Source organism: Fundulus heteroclitus, chromosome 2 (genome assembly GCF_011125445.2).
Source record: "Fundulus heteroclitus isolate FHET01 chromosome 2, MU-UCD_Fhet_4.1, whole genome shotgun sequence".
NCBI classification, from domain to species: Eukaryota; Metazoa; Chordata; class Actinopteri; order Cyprinodontiformes; family Fundulidae; genus Fundulus; species Fundulus heteroclitus.
In genome coordinates this window covers 27,831,137-27,853,446 of record NC_046362.1, presented here as the reverse complement: position 1 = coordinate 27,853,446, position 22,310 = coordinate 27,831,137, and the positions used below count along the sequence as shown (strand labels likewise).

At 40.1% G+C, this 22,310-nt stretch overlaps 1 protein-coding gene across 1 annotated transcript in view; it reads right to left on the bottom strand.

The window, feature by feature from the left end:
• LOC105924376 (neural-cadherin) overlaps positions 1–22,310 on the bottom strand; it is a 178,202-nt gene that overhangs the window by 72,740 nt on the left and 83,152 nt on the right. Inside the window, 6 exon segments of the mRNA XM_036152005.1 lie at positions 759–931; positions 2,483–2,653; positions 3,250–3,418; positions 6,813–6,985; positions 8,591–8,733; positions 21,605–21,854. Of these exon segments, the coding sequence (XP_036007898.1) occupies positions 759–931; positions 2,483–2,653; positions 3,250–3,418; positions 6,813–6,985; positions 8,591–8,733; positions 21,605–21,854 (1,079 nt within the window).

Below are 22,310 nucleotides of genomic sequence, written 5' to 3'. Positions count from 1 at the left end.
TTATAGCTGCAACCGAGAAATCAAACAGTCAAGAATTGGTATAGGAAATACCTTTCTTTAAAATAACAGGAGATCCTAAACTGACCACACATCTCTTCTTTTTGCATCTTTTGTCAATAATGTGAGGGACTATCTTGTAGTGTAGTGCTACATATTGCATTAAGCCTGCATGCATAATCACTCAGTCTTCAGGGCGTCTTTAAAGCAGAAGAGGAATTTTGGGTTGCAAAATGCCGCTAGTTTCCAGTCTAATGTATCAGATTATAAATGGTAACAAAAAAATGTATTAAATTCAACACATTAAAGTCAGAGTAATTAAGGATGCCGCTGCTCTGAGTGATAAATGGCTTCTAAAATGTTTTCCACCCAGTCTCGGTCATCAGCAGCAAGGAAGAGGATAAGTACTTTCTTTTATAACTCAGCCTAGCGTGGCAGTCTTCAAATATACCTACAGGAATCTGACGGTGTTAAATATGCTTTAAATCATTTGTTTAGCTTGAATTCCCCCCCCCCTCTATTTTTCCTCTGTGGAATATCCCATATGTTGCACCCCTGGGAGAAGACATCCAGCAGAATGGTAGTCGCAGAAGGAGGCACTTTGATGGGACTTGTTCATTAACTTTGTTGACACAGACCCGTGGGCTACCGTCTAATGCAGCCTTTTTGACTCTGTGAGAGTGTGTGTGTTTGTGTGTGTGTGTGTGTGTGTGTGTGTGTGTGTGCGTGCTGACTGACAGATCTAATAAAAGCAGACTAACCTGAGATATTGGCTGGTTAACGTAGACCCATCCGGTCACGGGGTTGACCCTCAGGTATTCGGGCTGCTCCACTGACATGGAGTAAACGATGGCTGCATTAGTGCCAAAGTCATCATCATGAGCTGCCACACGGAGGAAACTGGTCCCAACCATTGTGTCTTCTCTTAGAAAATCTGCAGAAGACAAACATATATACACACACATACACACTCTCTTTTTCACTGCCAGATGCAAATAAACATGTTTTCATATTGCCGAGCATATTGCAAGGCACGATAAAGGTCACATCACATCCAGTTCCCATGAGAGGTTTGCATAAACTTACCACGGGCCTGATTTTAATCATTGACTTTTAATTAGTTACTTCAACAGTTGTTTTTCCAGCCTGAAATCATCCAACATAAGACAACTTCAATTAATGTAATAGGAATTGGATGCACAATTTTGATTCTGGACTTCTGCATGCACCCTCAGAAAAATCTCTTTGCAAGTTGCATCTCAGCCATCCGCTTTCAGTAGCTTTCGGCTAGCTTCTGGCATGTGTCTGGTTGGCTTTTTGCTACTCTTCCTGGCAGAATTAATAGAGCTTATTTGAGCTGGTTGTTTTGTGCTTTATCCATTCCAATACAATTTATTTATGTTGAAACATCTAATTGTGTCCCAATTTGAACTGTTTGACCTTAACTGTCACCTTCAGATTAAATAAATGGTTCCTTGGTTGTATTCAGGAACAACTGACAAACACTGTGACTGTGTCGTTTTGGAGTGGATAAAGCAAAAGGCCTTTCTAGTGACTCAACTTCAATTTTTTTTTAAATATTATGGACCTTGTTCAAAAGTGTGGTCAGTGCCAGGGAATTAACATTATTAAACCAATAATATCTGCAAAGAAACATAGTCAAATATCCAGCAAAGATTAGGTCACAAGTCTCTGAATGATAATAAAAGCATATATATATATATATATATATATATATATATATATATATATATATATATATATATATATATATATATATATATATATATATATATATATATGAACCTGTATGGGTTAGAGAAAATCTTTCAAAAAAATCCAAGTTCTACCCATAACTGTTGTTTTTAGAATGTATTAAAGTTTACTTTATGACCACCCCTCCCCAAAACAGATTCAAATTAAAATGAATCATCAATAGCTCAAAATCAATGGCACATCCATGCCAATAATGATTATATGGAAACTTTCCAGATGACAATCTCCAAGGTTAACTCTAAGCTGAAGAGGTATTATGGTCAGAGGAAGATAGCGCTGTTTTAATGGCCAAAACAGAGTTTCTTCCTTTAGCTATCTACATCATTACTAAACATATTAGCAGAAAACCTTCTTATTGGCATTTCTGACACCATTAAAAACATATAACCATAGTCCTGCATGATTAATAACCCACAATGATCAATTAGAGATTGTATTACATGTTTCAGACAGAAAATTAAAAGACATGCTATAGAAACATTAATCATTCATATTTTAGTTAGTTATGTATTCAAACCTTTTCTTTAAATACTGAGGAAGTGATGCACATCAAGTAATCTTTTTTTAAATTCCAATTGATGATTAAAAAGGATAAAGGGCATGCACTGCTGCCTCTGCCCTGTTTATTCATGTCTGTATTGTTCAGTGTTCTGGCTATGCTTCAGTGTCGCTATTTTTGGCTCATGAATAATATATGTCCAACACTTACACTCGTAGCGTAAATTCTCAAACTTGGGGCTGTTATCATTCTGGTCCAGTATCTGGATGGCGAGCTGACAGATGCCAATGAGCGGCTCCTCGGCCCAATCAGTGGCTGTTACTGTAATTGAATACTCTCTCTGCCGCTCCCTGTCGAAGCGCCGGGCTGTCACAATCACTCCTGTAAAGTCAGAACCATAATCAAGGCCCTTCATCAACCCGCTGGCAAATATACATACATGATTGCTTATAAATTCACTCATCCGTTCAGCGGTTTTCCAATTCTCTAAACTGAGTCCGTCCATCCATCAATCCATAAACCAAGACAAGTAAACAATTATGAATTTATTCTAAGCAATTGGACAATTGGAGGCTCCCTTTGACGAAGTTCGTGACTTTGTGATTAAGTCTTAAGACCAAGAAGAGATAACCGAAGCTTGAAAGAAAATGATTGATTGAATAACATTTCTAGCAGTTTTGTTCGACCATTTTTTTTAACACTAGAAAGACACCATAAACCTCTCAAGACCTCAGCTCAGTTACACGCTTTATCACTTATATTCTTCCGAGCTGGACATCTCATTTTAAAATAGTAAATAATTTAACATCTTACGGCTACTCTCTGCATTACCCTTCCCTCATATTATATTTTGTTTTACAGTGATCATTGCAGACGTCAGGTACCATTTAACTGCAGATCTGTCTAGCGACGGGATATCCTTTGTTTCATGTATAATTGAGACCAATTTTGCCCTGCAACAATCCACGACGCTCTACCTGTGTCTGGGTGGATTCTGAAGGCAGGCATGGCGCTGTCTCTGTGCATTAAGCCATATTTCACTTTTCCATTTGCTCCCTCATCTGCATCCACCGCATGCACTTGCAACACAAAAGTCCCCGCTGGCTGGTTCTCCAGCACTGAAGCCTGCTCGCGGTACTGCTGGCACTGAGATAAAGAGCGGGGGAGGAAGAGGGAAGAGACAAAGCAGGGACAAATAACACAAGGAAGAATTGGGATATATATATATATATATATATATTGTCAGAAAGTGTTGCATTGATGAGAATAAAAGGATCAAAGAATGTAAATTCAAATAGATTAAAGGTCAGTAAAACAGTTACAATAGTTAAGTGCAATGCAACAATTAAAGAATCAGAAGCACAAAATTTTCGAAAACAAAAACACTCAAACTAATTTATTTTGAGGAGCCAACAGAGAACAGCTTTTGTTTTAGCTGCTATTTCTATCTATTTCCTCTAATGAACATATGCCCCAGATTGAGAATGGTTCTCTGGAGTCTTCTTGTTTTGCATCCGGCTATAAATGCAAGTTGCTTTTTATTTTTTGATAGAATGACCATGAAAGACAAAAAAAAAAACAATTTGAAAAGAGGAGTTCAAGTGGGACAGAGAGATGAGATGGATCAAAGGATGTGAGCAGGAGGAGTACTGTAGCCGTTCACAGAAAGTGGGCGTTATTGAACATTAAATCAGCTCGGGCTATTCTAAAGCACAACTGGATATTTACAAAAGTTGCAAAGAGTTTGCATACGGCTCAGAACACCCCAGGCACGTATGCTCCGCGTGCGTGTGTCCTCTGCAAAGTTCAAGTCATTCCTAATTAGAGAGGAAGTTCATTAAACAGGTGTAGCGTATTATGATGATGTTGCACTTTTATTAATAAATGAATTGAAATCCCGACGGATTGCCTAAAGATAGAGTGGGTTGTGCAGGCTAATCGAAACCCATGGGAAGAGCGAGAGAGAGAGAGAGAGAGAGAGAGAGAGAGAGAGAGAGAGAGAGAGAGAGAGAGAGAAAATGAGCAAACTGGTGAGACGAAGGAGAGGAGCAACTGAAGTTCACAGAGACAACCAGACTTATCAGGAAATGGATGACAGTAATAAGAGCTAAGCATCAAAACAAAATAGTGTAATATTATATTTCTGCAGATTTCAGATAATCTCAACCTGTTTGAAAAGTTTCCAGCCACCTGCATGACAGCCTGTTATTAAGACATAAGCAGTCTGAAGCCGTGGGATGTTAATCTTCCATCTATAAATTTGTAGTCATCAACTTTTCTGAGCACAGGTCAAGATGGCAGAAGGTCCAATAACAAAAAAACAGGCATTGTTTTCCCCAACGACACCCTCAATCACATTCTGGTAGATCCTGAGGCAGGATCAGAAACCTCAGGTAGGTAAACCTCAGAAGGGAGGCGTCAAAAACGGTATCCTGATCAGATGAGCAAACCACCTCAACTGAAAGCTCCCCACAATGAGAGAGAGCTTCCCATCCCTAGACCACCTTACATCACAAACTCATTTGGCCGCTTTAACTGGGATCCTGTTTTTTTTTTTTTTTTCAGTCTTGATCCGTACCTTATAAACATAGGTGATGGATGGAATGTAGATGAAGCAGTAAATTGAAAGCTTTGCTTCCTGGCTCAGCTCTTCTTTACCACAACAGAGTTGAGCAACACAGCCTTTAAGTCAGATGAGGCTCCAGTTCATCTATCCTTCTCCCACTCAGTCCACTCAAGATGGATATTTGTCCACAACTTGGAGGGAGCAGTTCACCTTTTTTCTGTCCGAGAACCATGACCTTAGCTGCAGAGGAGCTGGCTCTCACTCACACCGTTCATATTACATTCAGATTTCCTATTGTGCACGCTGACGTTCACGGCCAACAGGACCACATTATCCACATGCAGCCAAAATGTGACCCTGAGGCTCCTAGAGCAGACACTCTCCACCCTGCAACTGAGCCTCTGACCACTGTATGTAACAGCTTTGACAACCAATGATTTAAAGCCCTTTTCTATAATCTATTCATAGTCTTCTGTTCGGACATATCAAGTTATGTCAATAAATAATATATCCCTGCAGTGGGTCACCTGGAGTTTTGGTTTTATCAAGGGTCATGATCTGGTAAATTTCCATGTGACCAGACCAAATGGTAGACCAGAAACACACAACCAGTAAAAGTAAAAGTTTTCATAAAAGATTATACATTAGGTCCAAGCGTTCTTCAATTATTTAAACGTTAAATGGTGTACTATGGCGTTTTCTAGTCATACCAACCATCCAAAGTGCTTTACACCAAAGCCACGTTCACCCATTCCAACTGACAGATAAACCCACATTCTTACACCGATACGCAGATCGGTAGGCGACTTGGGGTTAGGTGCTTTGACTAGTGACTCATTGACATGGGTCAGCAGAAAGCTGGAATCAAACCCACAACCTTTGGATAACACGATGACTACTCTTCCAATTGAGCCACAACTATCTTCATAATTAATCACAATACCTACACTTTATTCATTTCCTATTATAAAATACTGTATATTGTTCAGTGATGGTATCAAGACATTGGTTGTTTGTACCTGTAATACTTTATCGTTTGGTTTTGCTGTTCTTTTCATATCTCTCTCTCTGCAGGTGTAGAAGCAGACTCACAGGATTTTACATTGCTCTCTCCCTTTCCTCTCCTCTTTTTCTTTCACCTTTTCTCCCTTTTTTGCATTTTGGATAACAAGATGACTACTCTTCCAATTGTGCCACAACTATCGTCATGATTAATCACAATACTTAACTGAAGGGATATAAACCAATGTTACTGGTTGAGCAAGCACATGGTTACAACATGGTTGGCTTACCGGTCTGAAATACAAGCAGGCTGGGACAATATGGTAACACGTGGGAACTAAAACAGGGAAATTTGCACAAAATACAACCTCTCAAAAATCCTACATGCTTCTTGTAAAACATTTTGTCTTTGAAATGGTGGAAGAGAAAAATCAGTTCTATTTTATTTATTTTTTTATGGACGCACTGAGACAAAGGCCAATCCAGGCAGAACATTTATTTGAAAGCAACTAGAAATCATGGTCGAAAGGCCGTTCTTGAAAACCGCTATGATTTTGATGAATAATGGGATGTTTTCACTGCATGATCAGACTTTGCTTTCATTAATATTAATATTTTTTCTTAGTATAACTACAAGTATCAATTCCTTCTCTGATTATGTTTGGCCTGTTGTATAAATAGCAATACCTCTCAACGGCAATACAGTTGGATTAAATGTTTCTATCGAGAGTAAGAACAAGACAACATTAAAACCTTGACATTTTGCTGGTAGATAAAAGAGGACATCCCTTCGACTGTGTCCTGCCACATTGCTGAGTATATTACACAATTCAAAAGAAGGAAGAAACACTAAACACAGCATCACAATGTGCCAGCGACATCCCTGATGTAAATAAAATTAATGAATGAATTGCAGCACTGAAGCAGTAAAATATTGCCAAACACAATTACCCTTTCAGCAAAGGTTCTCACCTGCTCAAAAATTGGTTTGTTATTGTTAACATCATCAACTCCAACAACGACCCGGGCGGTGGAGCTGAGAGGGTGCGGCCCGCCTGATGCATTGTCATCTGTGGCCGTTACATTCAGGACGTACTCCAACCCTTGAAGCTTGGGCAGGGGAGTGGAGCGGAGACGGATCAATCCTGCAGAGAGCTCAGACCCATTAATATACACATCATAAAATAGGCTGCATCCTAATAAAGCATGTGCATCCTTTCCATTAGTCATTAGGCAGAATGTTATTGCCACAATGCCCTTGCACAGGGAGGGAGCAGCAATCGGTAAAACACGGCTGAAAATTCATACTGCATGCTGTTCCAGCATGTCGACTGAAATGGAGAGCGGGGGGGAAAGCACCTCAACAGAAGTCCACAGAAAGGTACAAATCTGATATGCAGCCTACATCCAAAAACTAATTTCACAGTTGTGGTTTTGGTACATTTCTGATGTAATAATTGCCCTGAAGATGCACATGCAGCTCAAGCATTTGAGTGAAAACAGGAATAAGTGAGGAGGGTCCGGTTCGAAGTTAACCTAGCTCAGCAGAAGCCTATTAGCCGTTCCTCTTGGCTCCTTTGTTTGCTTTCATGTAACAGTGAAGATAAAAGGTCGGATAAAAGGATGGTGCATCTGAGTCAACATCTTTCTCGTCAGTAATGCTGCAAAAACACATCAGAAGTTGCTGGATGAGCAGGCTGCCTGCGATGTGGGGGGAGAGTCATTGAAGTGAGAGCATAGGGAGCTTCCTTTTTTTTTTCATCCTCTTGTTTGTATACATTTCTCATCTCTTTTAATGCACTTGATTAAAGACAATACAGCATGCTGATACACACAGTCGGAAGTGTCTAACTGTCCTTCCTCCCACTTAACTCAGAATTCCAGCTGCATGCATACCAGAGTAGGGTCTAAGCCAATAATTGCAACGTCTGACATTGACATTACTACAGCAGTGCATTAAAACAGGTGAACTATAGGATGTACACGGTAATTTCCCTGCCTTAAATGTCAACCTTGTTTGGCGTTGCAGCACCAGCTTTCTCATCTATTACATGATGCTTTTTTTCTAAGGGTTTCCTCTGTTTGATATATAAAAAATAAAGAGGGAGGCGAGAAAGGCGGAGAGGAATATGCGTATGATATTTATAGCAATCGATACATTTTAATATTTAGATATAAAGATATGAGACATTTTTTTCATTATGAAACACGGGGAGAAGATGGAAAGGAATATAAAGCGATGACACAAAAGGAAGAGGAGCCGGCAGAGCACAGCCTGAAGATTGTGAGCTATGATAGAGCAGTTGTTGTGAAATTGAATTGAAAGGGTTGGGTGACAAATGTCACAGAGATTTCCACTGGTTTCAGATCAAAGGGTAAATAAAAAAGATAAACTGTGCAGTCACCAATGCTAGAAAGCAGAGAAACACATGATTTTTTTTTTTGCTCTACACCAGCCAAAAGAAAATAAAAACACAGCAGAAGAGTGAAAATTCCCAAGACAGTGTCATAGAATACATTCACAACCCTAATAACATAGGGAGCGGCACTTAAAAAGCAGAGAAATTACGGTTTATAAATTAGATGTTTCACTTTCATCCCACTTTGACTTTAAAACCAGAGGGCGTTTAACACATCTCTGCAGCAGCGGTACGTTGGGGGAAAAAAAATGTATTTGATTTGACAGAAAACCTGTCAATTAGTGTGAGAAGTGGAAATATAATGTCAAGCTGGAAATTAAGAAATATCACCTTTCTGGCTGTCAATGACAAAGTTGCCCTCTTCGTTGCCTGCGGTTATGGAGTAGGTTATGGAGTCACCATCTGGGTCTTTAGCCAGGACTGTGGCAACAAGAGTGTTGGGACCGGCGTCTTCGGACACAAATGTTCGATATCTGCAAGAAGGATTCAAAATTAACGAGCAGTAGTAAAAAGAACAAATTAAGCACTTGGTTATCTTGATGCACTTAAATCCTACATTAATCAGGCATCATAACCAGATTGACTGGTCTGCAGATATCCAGTGCCATATGCTGTGTTTTAAGGCACATTTCTCTCCAAGCAAGGATTACCAACTTGAATTACAGTAGCTTGTCTAGGATCGGCCCAACGGACCAGGCATCAGTGCACCTTGGCTGTCCATTATACGGTTGTTAGATGACTTTCTTGGATCACATTTGATGGATACCAATCATTACAGATCAACAGCATCCCTCAAGAGCTGTGCTTTTTTACGAAGCTCTGACCCATTCATCTTGCCATTACAATTTGATCCCTGTCAAACTCTCTCAAATCTGTACGCCTGCCCATTTTTCCTTGTTCTGACACATGAACTTTGAGTTCACCGTGTTCTTTTGCTGCTTTACGTTTGATCCACTAACAGATCCCATGAAGAGATGCTATAAACTACTTTCACATCTGATGTGGAACTTTATTAGTCAGGTCATAAGTAAATGAATAAAAAGAAATAAATATACAATGAAAGCAAATGATTTTTTTTCTTGCCCATAGGACATTCTAGTACTATCTTCCATTAGTTGTAGGACCTGGGGGGAGGTCAGGCACCTGTCACATCCCTTGATACCTGGCAACAAGAGGACTTGCATAACAAATCAGCTGAGCTCCCTTGGAGCAGCACTAGTCGGTGTTCATAGTTTTACTGGTTGACAAGTAAGTAGTAACTAACTAGGATTCACTGTTTCTGTGTCTAGTTTTAATTCAGATTTGCATCATAGCATCAGTACATACACCTTAATGCCATTACCAAGTATTCCCTGATCTGCCTTCTCTTGAGTGCATTTGTGAGCTCAGACTCTGATGTTGGACAAGCATGCCTGGATGATAGTCTCCACTCCAATTCATCCCAAAGTTGAGGTCAGGATTTTGTGCAGACCACTAAAGTTCCTACACACCAAACTAAAAAAAAAAAAAACATTTTTTTTATGGACCTTGCTTTGTGCACTTAAAGGTATACTATGCAACCGGGGTTGATTTTCCAGCGAGGCTCCCCCCAGAGGGCGAAAGTAAAAGTGCACTGTCATAAAGATGCTCAGCTGTTCTGGTTTCTCCGTCAAGCCAGGTGCGGTTGTTTTGAGCTTAGCAGACAGGCGAACGCAACGAAAAGTGGAAAAAACGGCAGTACAAACAATGACTAACACAGTGAAAGTATGAACATCAGGGTTTTCCCGCAGCGCGAGTTTGCCGAGGCGGCCGCCTCGCCAACATTCCAAAAAATAAATAAATAATAATAATAATAATAATAATAATTATTTTATTTTTTTTTTAAATGCTCGATATGCTTGCATGTTTATTTGACGTTAACACGCGGTTCTTTGTTGTTGCTTTCGCGCGTGCATATAGTGAATGGCAGGGCAAAAACACATGGAGTTCTCGCCGTAAAGCAAGACCGACTCTCGTGGTCTTGCACGAGACTACTGAGCCTGTGGGTGCGGGCCGAGGGCTCTTGCAATTGCAAGTACAGTATTTCCTCCACAGACCACCAGGGCGACCGAGAAAACCTTTGTTCGACCTGAAATGACTCATTTAATCATCCAAAACGGTATGGAACACATTAATTAACTGAAAAATGTTGCATAGTATGCCTTTAAGAGTAGCTACGCTGGCACAGAATGTGGCCATTTCATGACATTTTCCAAAATGTTGAATATGCTGAGCCAGGAAGAGTTCCTGTCTTTATTACTGTGTGGCTGAGCCCAATTTCTGAAGAACAGACCAACACTATAATCCCCTATACATAAAAATTCCCATTTGACACACTTAGGAAAGTGCCATTTTCTCTAGCCATTGCCAGAGAAAATGCAGACCGAAGGCCCCACGATGTTTGGAGGTCTGTGGTTGTTGACTCCGCAGAGTTTTGGAAACCCCTGAGCACTTTGCGGCTGAGCTACCACTGAACCCATTGTGATTTTATGTGGCCTACCACTTTGTGGCTGAGTTACAATTGTTCACAACCAATTGAGCCATTCTGGACTCAATTGGACTTACGGCACTGGGGGCATGCTATGGGAGTACCTCGCAAGAATTTACTGAGTTCTTCACAGTCTTTCATGAACACAGCAGTCTTTTACTTGCAGGCGTAAAGGCTGCATGTGTACTTTAAATCGTAAATAAGCCAAACTGTTATCCAAGGGATAGTTAGAAAAGCTTGTGGTGCAGTAGTTTAAAACAGGTTATGTCCAAGCTAGGCCTTACTGTTTTGCTGCCCAGCCACTGTCTGTAATCACTCTTCCATCAGTGAGTCCAGACTCAGGCAGCTGGCTGCACTCCTCAACTGTTGGCCAGGCCACCCTGTTGTTTCATAACAAGTCGTGTATCATCTTCCATGCATCGAAGGCTTTCTTTTCCACAGCTGTACAAGAAAAACCCTGCACTGTAGTGCATAGGGGCTAAAAATAAATGTATTTTTTTGGAGCCACACTGAATGGCCTTTCTCAAACATACTACATAGACCTACTCTCACAGGATCAGTTTTACCTAGGGGTACCTAGGGGTAATTACATGTAATAAGTAAATGACCACCCTACGTCAGCTTTTTAAGCAGCGCATTCGCACGGGATAACCGAAGCCTGAGATTTGATGGAAATGACATCTCTGCTGCGTATTGTGAATGTGAACAGGCAGCTGTGTAACAGAAGCAGTGCTGCCAGCTCCACTTATATGGGACTTTGGGCTCTCTATTTTTTAAAATCGCTTGTAAAAAGTCGTGGGTTTAGGGCTTGTATTTGGACGTGCAGTCGTTTATTTGGGCCTGTCATTTTTCCAACAGAATCCCTTCTCCTGTTTATCGCACTGTGCAACCTCGTACTCCTGCTACATTACAGACAGCGCGAGCCGGTTAATATCTGTCCGGTTACATTCTCCCCGACAATGTCACTGACAGAAATGCAACATTAAATGCATGCTTTTCTACAGTACAGAAACAGGCTCTGGATTGGTCATTGAGCTTGTTTTTGGCTTTTTTCCGATAGGGTTTTGCTGACCCACGACCCAAAGCAGCCTGCATTCTTCACCAAAAGCTAATACAAACGCACCCAGGAAACAAAAACTGCCTATTCACGCATCGGATCCCGACCATTTTTGTCCAAATCACAGAGATGTCGAGTCACATTTGAATGCTGCTTGTCGGGACTTTGATGCAATTAACTGGGTTCCCTTATATAGGAAATTTTTGACCAATCTGTATAATATAACCTAATCTGTATAATATGATTGAATTTGACTTTGTAAAGTGCCTTGAGATGACATGTTTAATGAATTGGCGCTATATAAATAAAATTTAATCGAATTAGCTTTATAAAAGGGCCTCTGAGTTCAGCAAACTATAGTAGGTAATTTACAGAGGAACATTTACTTTATAAATTATCGACATGGCACATTGGCACGGGATTAAAACACAGACAATCTCCATGATTATTACAAATCACACGTGGTCCCTAAATTAAACTAATCCCATGCGAATAGGGCTCATGAGTATCTTGTTTAAAGTACATCTGGGAGCAAAACCAGGTCTGGTGTCTTGGCTTAGCAAAAATGATCATCCAAGTTTTCATTCATTTTGGCAAAGAAGAGAGATTTTGAACAGATAGTATGTATCTGTTCTTTAAGATACTTTAACTATGCATAGATAAACAAAGGCTTAGTTTGAGTGTCACCGACTATTATTGATGATTTGGGGTTTTGTTTGTATTTTTGGGACTGATTGGTCTTCCCCCATTCCATGCTCCTCTCAGCCACCTCTCAGAACCATAATTACTGTAGCTCCACCAGCTGCTGTCCAATTATCACCAAGTGACTCCAGCTACTTCACCTGCTTCACTCACCACTCCCTGCAGGAACGTCTATCTACTCACCGCCTGCCTAGGGTCTCCCAGTGTTTGTGTTGCACCACCTGCTGATCCTGTTTTCCGGCGCTTGCCCTGCCAGGCTGGCTGGTAATGGCAGAAGACGATTGAGGCAGGCTGACCAGGTGAAATTGTGTTTTGTTTGCAACATGTCAAGACTGGTGATTGAAACTACCCTCAAACATTTTGTTTGATCATACCCTAACCCAGTGTACAGTGCCTTCCAACAGCATTTAGGCCCCTAGAACTTTTGCTCATTTTGTCACATTAGTTTTTATGACATCTGACAGACTAATAACTTATCAAAAATGGTAAAGTTGAGATAAAAGGATACATTTAAAAAAAATGTATGGATAAAACTGAAATGTATAGTGCACATCCAGCCCCTTACAATCTGAGTCGCCTAACTAAAAATATGCTACAAACAACTGCCCTCCAAAAACCCCTACTTGGTTAAGAGAACCACAGCAAAAACATAGAAGAAACATCTCTGATTACATGAGAGAAAAACTCTTTGGCCAAACTGTTGACATATGGTGGTTGCAGCATCATACCATGGATATATTTTTCTTTAGCATGTCCAGAGAAGCTGATCAGCGTTGGTAGGACGATGGATCGTGTAAGGTATAGGGTAATACTGGATGCTTTGAAGACTGGGATATGTTTTTGATAACCATGTATCCATTTCTTTCTACTTCACAGTCATAAGCTTTTTTGTGCTTGCTTATCACATAGAAATCCCAATAAAATACAATAGCATTTGTGCATGTAAACTCACCAAATCTATGTATGAGTACCGTAGTTTTGCAAGGCACAGTATCTGAATCCTTCAACAAAAGTGAAGGTATGAAAGGAAACATAGAACTCAGTTAAGAAAAAAATATCACACTAATTAAATGGTACTAATAGAGCAATAAGCGATATTTCTTTATTTCAGATAGAAAGAAATAACTAAAAAACTTTGAAGAACTAAATGTATCTTTTTAGTTGTAAAATGGTTTGATGTCGCACACCATTTCTCTGTGTTGTTCTCCAGTCTTGTTTACAAGCCAGTCGGCCACAAATGCATGTATGTCCATGTGGACAGCTGCCACTCAGGGCTTAGCCCCTCCCTTCCCATAAAATGCCACCGTCAGAGCAGCGTATCGCAGGAGCAAAATGGCGGGAAGCACGTCCAGGATAGAATCATTATCTTGCTAACAGCACTATAAAGTTGATTTACGTACTCCTTCACTAGACATGTTCATCTGAAAGGAGATGCTGTTTTGCTGTGTATTTGTCCTGGAAAATATGTGCCTTAGAGGTGACATATGAGAAGGGGAGTGGCCGATGGCAGCTGGAGTGGAGGTAGAGAGGCGTGGCTTGTCACAGATCTTGTCTACATACAGTGCTCTATAGTCCACCAAGTGGTGAAAGTTTGTGTATTGCTCCTTTAAATGCTTTGGGAGAGAGGCTACATCATACATCTATCTTGACATTTGATCTTGCTAATGCTTTTTGTGACTTAACATTGCCAAACATTGAAATGAGTCACCGTGATTTTTGTTTCTTCAGGCCTCTTCCACCAAGATTGTTTCAAGTGCACATTTCAACGAGATAAACCGCAAAACCCTTGATTTAATACATATTGACCATCTGGCTCACCGGTTACCTTTCTGACCAGACCTCTAGCGCGATCCACAGAGTCTTAAACTCCAAGACTTGCTTTTGTCTTACAAAAACTAAAAGCAAAAACTCAAACGCTTAAAAATCTGGCTGACAAGCTGTTAGGTTCTTTCCTTGTCTGCACTCTTGACACTATCATGTCTCACAGGCGTATAGTCAATTCTCAACTTGACTTGGCTTGCACTCACATTGATGGGAAGAGGTTATATATCCAGCAGACAGGTGCCTTTTCAAATCAAGTGCAATTGATTCAATAGGGCACAGCTAGACAGCAGGCAAGTTAAAAAAGCATCTTAAGGACCACTGATTGAAGTAGGGTATAAAAGAGCTCAGCTTTGAGTGTCCTTATGTAAAAGTAATAAAGCAGAGTCTTTTACTTTATTTTTAATGAACAAACAAAACAATGTATAGCGACGTGAAAAAGTATTAACTCCTTATAGGTCTCAGCGAGTAACAAAATTTTAATAGAGAAATAATAATAGAGAATAGAGAAAGATAATCTTAGTAATAACAACTGTTTTTACATGAAGATATTCATTTAGGGAATAAAGCCATCCCAACTACCCTGACCCTATGGGAAATGCAACTGCTTACTCGTGTCACCCTTGGTGGCAAAAGCTGTCATCAAGCATTTACAGTAACTGGCCATTGGTCTTTGACATTGCAGTGAAATAATTTTAGTTTTTTTTTACCACATTAGAGGGTTTTCAAGCGTGTTTAGTGTTCCCAGACCAGTCTAGGCCACTCTAAAACTTCTTTTTGTCTTTTAATCAATCAGAAGTACACTTGCTGGTGCGCTTTGGTTCATTGTTCTGCTGAGTAATCCAAGTGCGATTAAACTTATGTTCACAAACTGATGGGCAGACATTTTCATTTGGGGTTTTCCTGATAAAGAGCAAATTTCAAGGTTACGTGAATCATGGCAGGTTGTCCAGGTTTTTTCAAAAGTTCCGGAGATCATTGAGACATATTGTTTGGAAAGTTAGAGCTGGGTCTTCGCTAAGGTTTTGGTCAGCAGTGGCGTTGCCTTTGGAACTCTCCCAGTCTCTTTCTTATTGTTGAATCCTTCCCACTGACCACAGCTGAGAGACTACTGAAGTCTGTAAAGCTTTAGATGTTCTTGATTGACCTCCTGGAAGAGTCTTCAATATGTGCTCATCTGCGTTTATGTGTTCACACAGGCCTAGGCTGGTTTTGATAGCCTGTTCTCTTTATAAATGAAATCCTAATTTGAGAACTATGATTTCATTCTGGTTGATTTTTGTGCACCCTGCTGTTAAATTCGATTGAATCTTTGAGGTTTGATAACAACGCAGAAATTTAAGAAATCTATTGAGGGCCAACTACTATTTCTTGGCGCGGTGCCGACTTAATGATGAGGGTAAAAATGACCTACATAAAACAAAACGCAGCCTGCCGATCCACATGCGATTCACGAGAGACAGACAAAGACAGACAATATGAATCATTACTCGATCCATAGCATCAGCCGGCTGATTAGACATATGGTTGTGGCTTTTACTCGTCACAATGATTTAACCTGTCCTCTTAGCTGGCCACGGCCGAGACGAATGATAATGTCTGCTGGGAATGTTGAAGTCATTGAACAAATGCCGCTTCTTCAAGCCCGGCCCACTGTGGGCCATTTGATCCAGCGCCTTTTAAAATGTCAGCAGTGATTTGCCATCGCTGTTGTGCTGGGCAGCAAAGATGGCCAGTGAGACACAGGAGACTGATATACCGCTGTGGCACAAAGAACTACGGGGTGGAGATGAACCCTGTGACTGGGAGGAAGCGGAGCTGTAGTGAAACAGGGAAAGGAGGTGAGGGGAGGAGCAGTTGACAAAGGCGAAGGCTGAGACTGAAATGACAGTAAAAGTGATATGTGGGTGTGAGAGGAAAAAAAAAAAAAGAGAGAGAGGATAAAAGAGTACGGCTGATAGAGAGGAGCGAAATATAAGAGGGGGCGGCGGTCTCGCTGAGTTTTAACTGATTCGTCAGCAGAACTCATCCACTGTGAGATTTGGTGCCATTTCCGCTGCTAAAGCGTGTAAGTATGTGTGCAAAGGGGGGTGGGGGCTTTGGCATCTGTAGTGAGGAGTTGGGAGGGGGGGGGATGATTGATGGTTTACAGGAGAACGCTGATAGGCGATTCATCTCTGCCAGCCATGGCCATCTCCGTAGCAGCACAAGTGACCTGTAATCCGTCACCCGGCTCAAAGGCCACCTCTCCTCAGCTTCTCGGGATGAGACACATTCACTCCCTTAGCGTTAGTTCCTGAAGCGTCTCAGTGAACTGCGAAGTTGCGCTCAGCTCAGACAGAGCACGCCTTCCTGTCTGTCTGTCCGCTGGCCGAGACATCTGCCAGTTTGCATTTCTTTGGCCCGCGTGCCTGTCCCTCCATTACATCAATCTGTTTTAGCCTTTCTACCACTTATTTAAATGGGAACTGACAGGACATGCCAAGGAACATAAGCCTGTCTGCTCATATTGCCTTTACAAATGTCACAATTAGTCGGAGCTGAAGAATAATTTCATAACCAAAATACTATACATCTTTCCAGCCCTTGCAAGCGCTGTTTTTTTTTGGACATGCTTTTCTTGTCTTCCCTCGTAGCATATATCTACATCTCAGTAAGCCATGCGATGACAAAGCACCCAACACACACTATCTGGAAGAAGGCCTGCATTTCTATCAGTCTGCAGCTTGTCTGGCAGGAGTATTTGTCTGAATGCCGGCAGACTGCTCTCTATATCTGCATATCTGACAGGCTGTCTTCTGTCTGTTTGCCGTTTTTGGTATTCTCCGCAGGCTCACTCTGCATCCATGTTTACGCGTGATTTTTTCCTCTGAGCTCTGTGTTCGTCTGCCCAGCTCTCCACCTCTCTGCCCACCTGTTTGTTTGGCTGCGTTTTCCACACCACCCACCGAGACGGACGCCCCAACAACACAACAAGAGCCCGCGATGGAGGCCTGCAACAGTATTCTAAAGAGGTCACTGGCAAAAAAAAAAAAAAAAAAAACTTGACTGGCAGGTCAAGAAGCTCACTCATCCGGGGAAAACAAATGCAGCAGAGCCACAGTGACAGTTGCAGCCCACCCACTCTTTCTGCTTTGCCAAAAAGGCCGATGGTGACACTGTGGATTGCATCCATATGTCAGATTACTGCATACCTTTAGAGAAGGGGGGGGGGGATCCACCAAGGGTTGTGTGATTGCTTCAGTTCACCACAATATTTGTCTGTGATTGTGGGAGAAATGAATAACAGTTTGATGCCAGATGGCTGTGATTAAAACAGCTAACAAACATATTGAGTTTGTCTAAACGCTCTTGGTTTTTACTTGACGCAAGTGAGCCCCGTTTACGACAAGACTGCCAGCATTTAACATCGCTGCAATGAATCGCCTGAAGGGAGGCAGGTCTGAGGTACGTGATGTAACGCCCCATCCATCTGTGATGCAACTGGTCTGCTCGACTTTGACATAATGAGATGTGATCAGCTGGTGGATCAGGGATGAGACCTGGTGCATTATTTAACCTTTTCATTTTGGTGACTAGCATCGATATTTGGAGGAGAATACTGGCTATGATTGAGACTCGAAATGCAGAAATGCTCGCCCACAAGAATGTGTACAAGCAAATGGAAGTGTACACATAATATTTTTGGAAATAGCTACTAGATCAACCATTGTACAGGTGCATCTCATTAAATGTAAATACATTTAATAAATTAAATCGGTTTTGTAATTCAATTCAGGAAGTGACAGTACATGGGGATACATTCTTCTATTAAAACTGTGTATTTTTAAAATTGATCCTATGTAATTTCCTATTTTCTCAGCAACAGAGTATGGCGTTTCCATTAGCTGTAAGCCACAATTATTTTAATAGGAGAAATAAATGCTTAGAATTTATTATTTACATAATGAATATAATTGATCTGTATAACAAATGAGTTCCCCTTTTTGAACTGAATTAAAATGAACTGACTTGTTGATGATGTCGTAATTACTAAGATGCACCTGTATTTTAAAACGGTGTTTCCCAAGAAAACCCCTGTCTTGTCAGAGATTGAGGGGTTATTTAGTCTAGGAATGTTTTCACACAAAATAGTATTTTATATATATATATATATATATATATATATATATATATATATATATATATATATATATATATATATATATACATACATACACACACACACTTTTTTACCATCACAGAAAGAGTTAAGAGAACGTGTATGTTTTTAATATTTTTGAAAACACATTACTGCTAATTAACGATTCATAACTCATTGGTTGTGTGCAGGAAGTCTCAAAAGACTGGAAAAACATCAAGCTGACCCATTAACTCCAAAACAAACTAATAGCATGATTGTACCAGAAAACCTAAAGGTTACTCTGTTTTTAACTCAACCTGTGTTCATATTTTTACGCCCTAAAATTAAATGTCACACCACTGTAAGCAGGAAGGCCTTGTTGGCTCACTGCAACAAAGTTTTGTCATAATGAGTTGTGAATTTTCTGTAAATAAAACCAGTTCATGAAGGGGTTCTAGGGGTTTTCGTTCAGAGTTAGCGAGAGTGTTGTGCCTAATCTTTCGATATCAGCCTGAAAGTAAATGGATGTTTGAGAATCAGCCGCTTCCCTTTTCTCTGTTCTGTCAACAAGCGCATTAAAAGATTCAGCCCAAACTTTTTTTGGCACCAAGTAGAGAACAGGGAACTGGCAGTTTCAGCAATTCCATTGCAATTTCTTTAGAAATTGCCTAATCAAGGTCTAAGTGCCTCTTGCATTTGTAAGCAGTGAATCTGCGGAATGCAGCAAAGGGAACCGTCAATGCAAGTAAAAGAGGTTGAAAAAGGCAATAAGGGAAGAAAACATTCATCAGAGAGAAAGCAAAACATTTTGGAAGGCTAAATTCCGACATTTGTAACTTCTGAAAAAAAGTATGCACTAGTTGAATGGAGTTCATGAAGTCGCAATACTATTCATGAAGTGCCATTTAAACACACATCTTTAGTTAAAGTCCCATAAATATCCAGCAAACTCTACATTAATATGATTTGATGTTATTAAAGAAAAAATATGTTTCCTTTCTTTCTAAACAACTATTTGGCAAGTAGATTTTTGTTTAATTGGTAATAGAGACCTGGTGACCCCAAGTTACCCTTCTTCTTTGCTGCATGTGTCTAACAGTGATCTTTGGAGTTTTGTACCTCCACCACCATCTTGCTCACAGAGTGTGTTTGCAAGTTAAACTTTGGTCCACGTCAAGCCTAGAAGAAGCAGCTAAAAGAAATGGACTTCTGTGTCACGGCATATTCACTCCCCCAAAAAACAAGAAGTCATATTACCAAAGAAAAATCACAATATCTCCAGCAATTTAAGATTTATAGTACAAATATAATTGTATAAATAACTTTCTTTTTTGTATTTCTCACTTTCATGTATGAAACTGATGGAAATCAGCATTTTGCTAAATCTGGTATATTTACAACCCTGTATGTTCATTAATGTGTACTGACCCATTCAAATAAAATCAATCAATCAATAAAACAAGCATATGGGGTTCTGCACGTTTAACCTTTTTTTAGTTGAGAAGCCTGAAAGGCCCTCAAGGTTCACACAGTAGACCAAAGAAAACTACCTTTGCAAGATGACTGGCAAACACTCTTAAGCAGGTAAACATCCATTTCCAAGTCAAAGATGATAAAAAAAGACTCAAAAGGAGCAGAAAAATTCATTAAAGGGTGCAATTTGTTTGTTAACTCAAGAAAACAAAGATCAGATAAGTTTTTTTGCTAGCAAAACATCTTACAAAGCCAAAAAAAAAGTTCTTGCAGCAGCAGTCTTTGAAGACATCAAACGCAGGTCAACATGTACCAGATTAACAATTGGGAACAAAGTAGGCGGAAGGCTTGGAGGAGCTCATGAATAGAAGCTTAACATGTAAAACAAGTGGAGGCAGTGTGATGGCATGAGCATGCGTGGTTTCCAGTGGCACTGTGTCATTTTTGTTTATTGTTAGTGTGACAGAAAAGAGAAGAAAGGAGAAATCAGCCGGAAGACTTAAGTGCACAGCTGTTTACTGTCTCCAAGGATGCAGCTATATACATAACGCCCCTTCAAAGGAGGTTCTGTAAATGACAAAACCGCATTTCCTGAAATGTTCCTACATTTTTGGAAACAAATAGTAATAAGAATGGAAAATATCTATGACAGTACTGACCCCATTTGTTGGCACACCTGGCAAAGGTAGCGTTAAAAGCTCTAAAAAAATTTACCTTGCAATGGAGTTGTGTCATTTCCAACAAAAATAAAATCCTCAAATTTGAGTAAATGAATTCAATGGATGAAAAAGATCTATGTTAAGACTTTACAGGCGGCACAGATTTTGGTGCCCCTGCAGTCAAATGCTGCAGTCAAATGCCCAATGATTAAAACTGATAGACTCCATCAGAGTTTTACTTAGTTATCTAAGAAAATTAGTTGCTTTTCCACAGATTTATCTGTTTATATATATATATATATATATATATATATATATATATATATATATATATATATATATATATATATATATATATATATAAACCAACCTGCAGTGCCTGTTGCAGAAACTTTGGCGGTTTTACTGTAAAGCCGGTCGTTACTTAGTTATCTAAGAAAATTAGTTGCTTTTCCACAGATTTATCTGTTTTTTTTTTTTGTTTTTTTGTTTATATATAAACCAACCTGCAGTGCCTGTTGCTGAAACTTCGGCAGTTTTACTTTAAAGCCGGTTGTTTCTTTCTCTTCACAGTGCGTGGGAGGAGGTGTGAACAGCAGGTACACAACACTGACTGACACTGCTAACAACCAATCAGAGCCAGACATTCCTCCTGGCTCTGATTGGTTGTTTCGACCGGGAGCGGTGAAATTTTGCAAATGGCAGTAGGACAATTGAGAGGAGCCCAATTTTTTATTTAATTTTTTTTTTACTGCAGATGACCTGTCTCATATTTTACTGTCAGGACATAGTAACGGTTTTAAGAAATATGTAAAAAAAAAAAAACATTTATACAAAAGGTTTAAAGCAGCTTTAATGTTCAAAGATAAGCCCAATAAGTCCAAGCATAAGTGAACAAATGTTGCTGGCACTCTATATTGTTATACATCCATCTTAAATATGTAACAGAAGAACATTTTAAGATGCTGTTTTATAAATAAAAAATAATAATAAAGAAACTCACACAGACTGGGAGAATTCAGGAGCTTCATCGTTGACATTAGCCATCCTCACACGAACCGTGGTGGTGCCAGAATGAGGCTCATCCCCGCTGTCCACCGCCATCACCACAAACTCATACAAATGGTTGGGCCTCTCATAGTCAAGCCGCCTCGCAGGGAAAACAGTTCCATGGGGGGAAATGCTGAAATCCGGGCTCAGGGTGTAATAGGTGAGCTCAGCATTTAATCCCGAGTCACAGTCTGTGGCTAAAACTGTCAGGATGGAGCACATGACACAAGGACCATCAGTTAGCAGTAATGGAATAAAAAGCTGATGGCATGACATGTGCTGATGCATATTTTGACATCTCTGTAGATCATTATCCCTTTATGGCCTTGCTAAACATGTAATACATCATAAGTTCAGACAGCTACAATTATTAGAACACAAACTGCTCCCTCCTAGACTGATTACCATCATTTGCAAAAATGAGCTTAAAGACATGAAAAAGAAAGAATTAAATGAACAGCACGTGTGTGTGTGTGTGTGTGTGTGTATGCCTAGCTGGAAATGATTATATTCTAAGGTAATTACACAGAAAAACTATAGCTTTTCCACTAAAGTTTCCAAGGACCACAGCCACAACCACTGAGAATTTCACTTAAACTCGCTGTTTAATACACGCATCTCCGCCAGCTCATAACACTTGAATACATCAAATTAGTTTG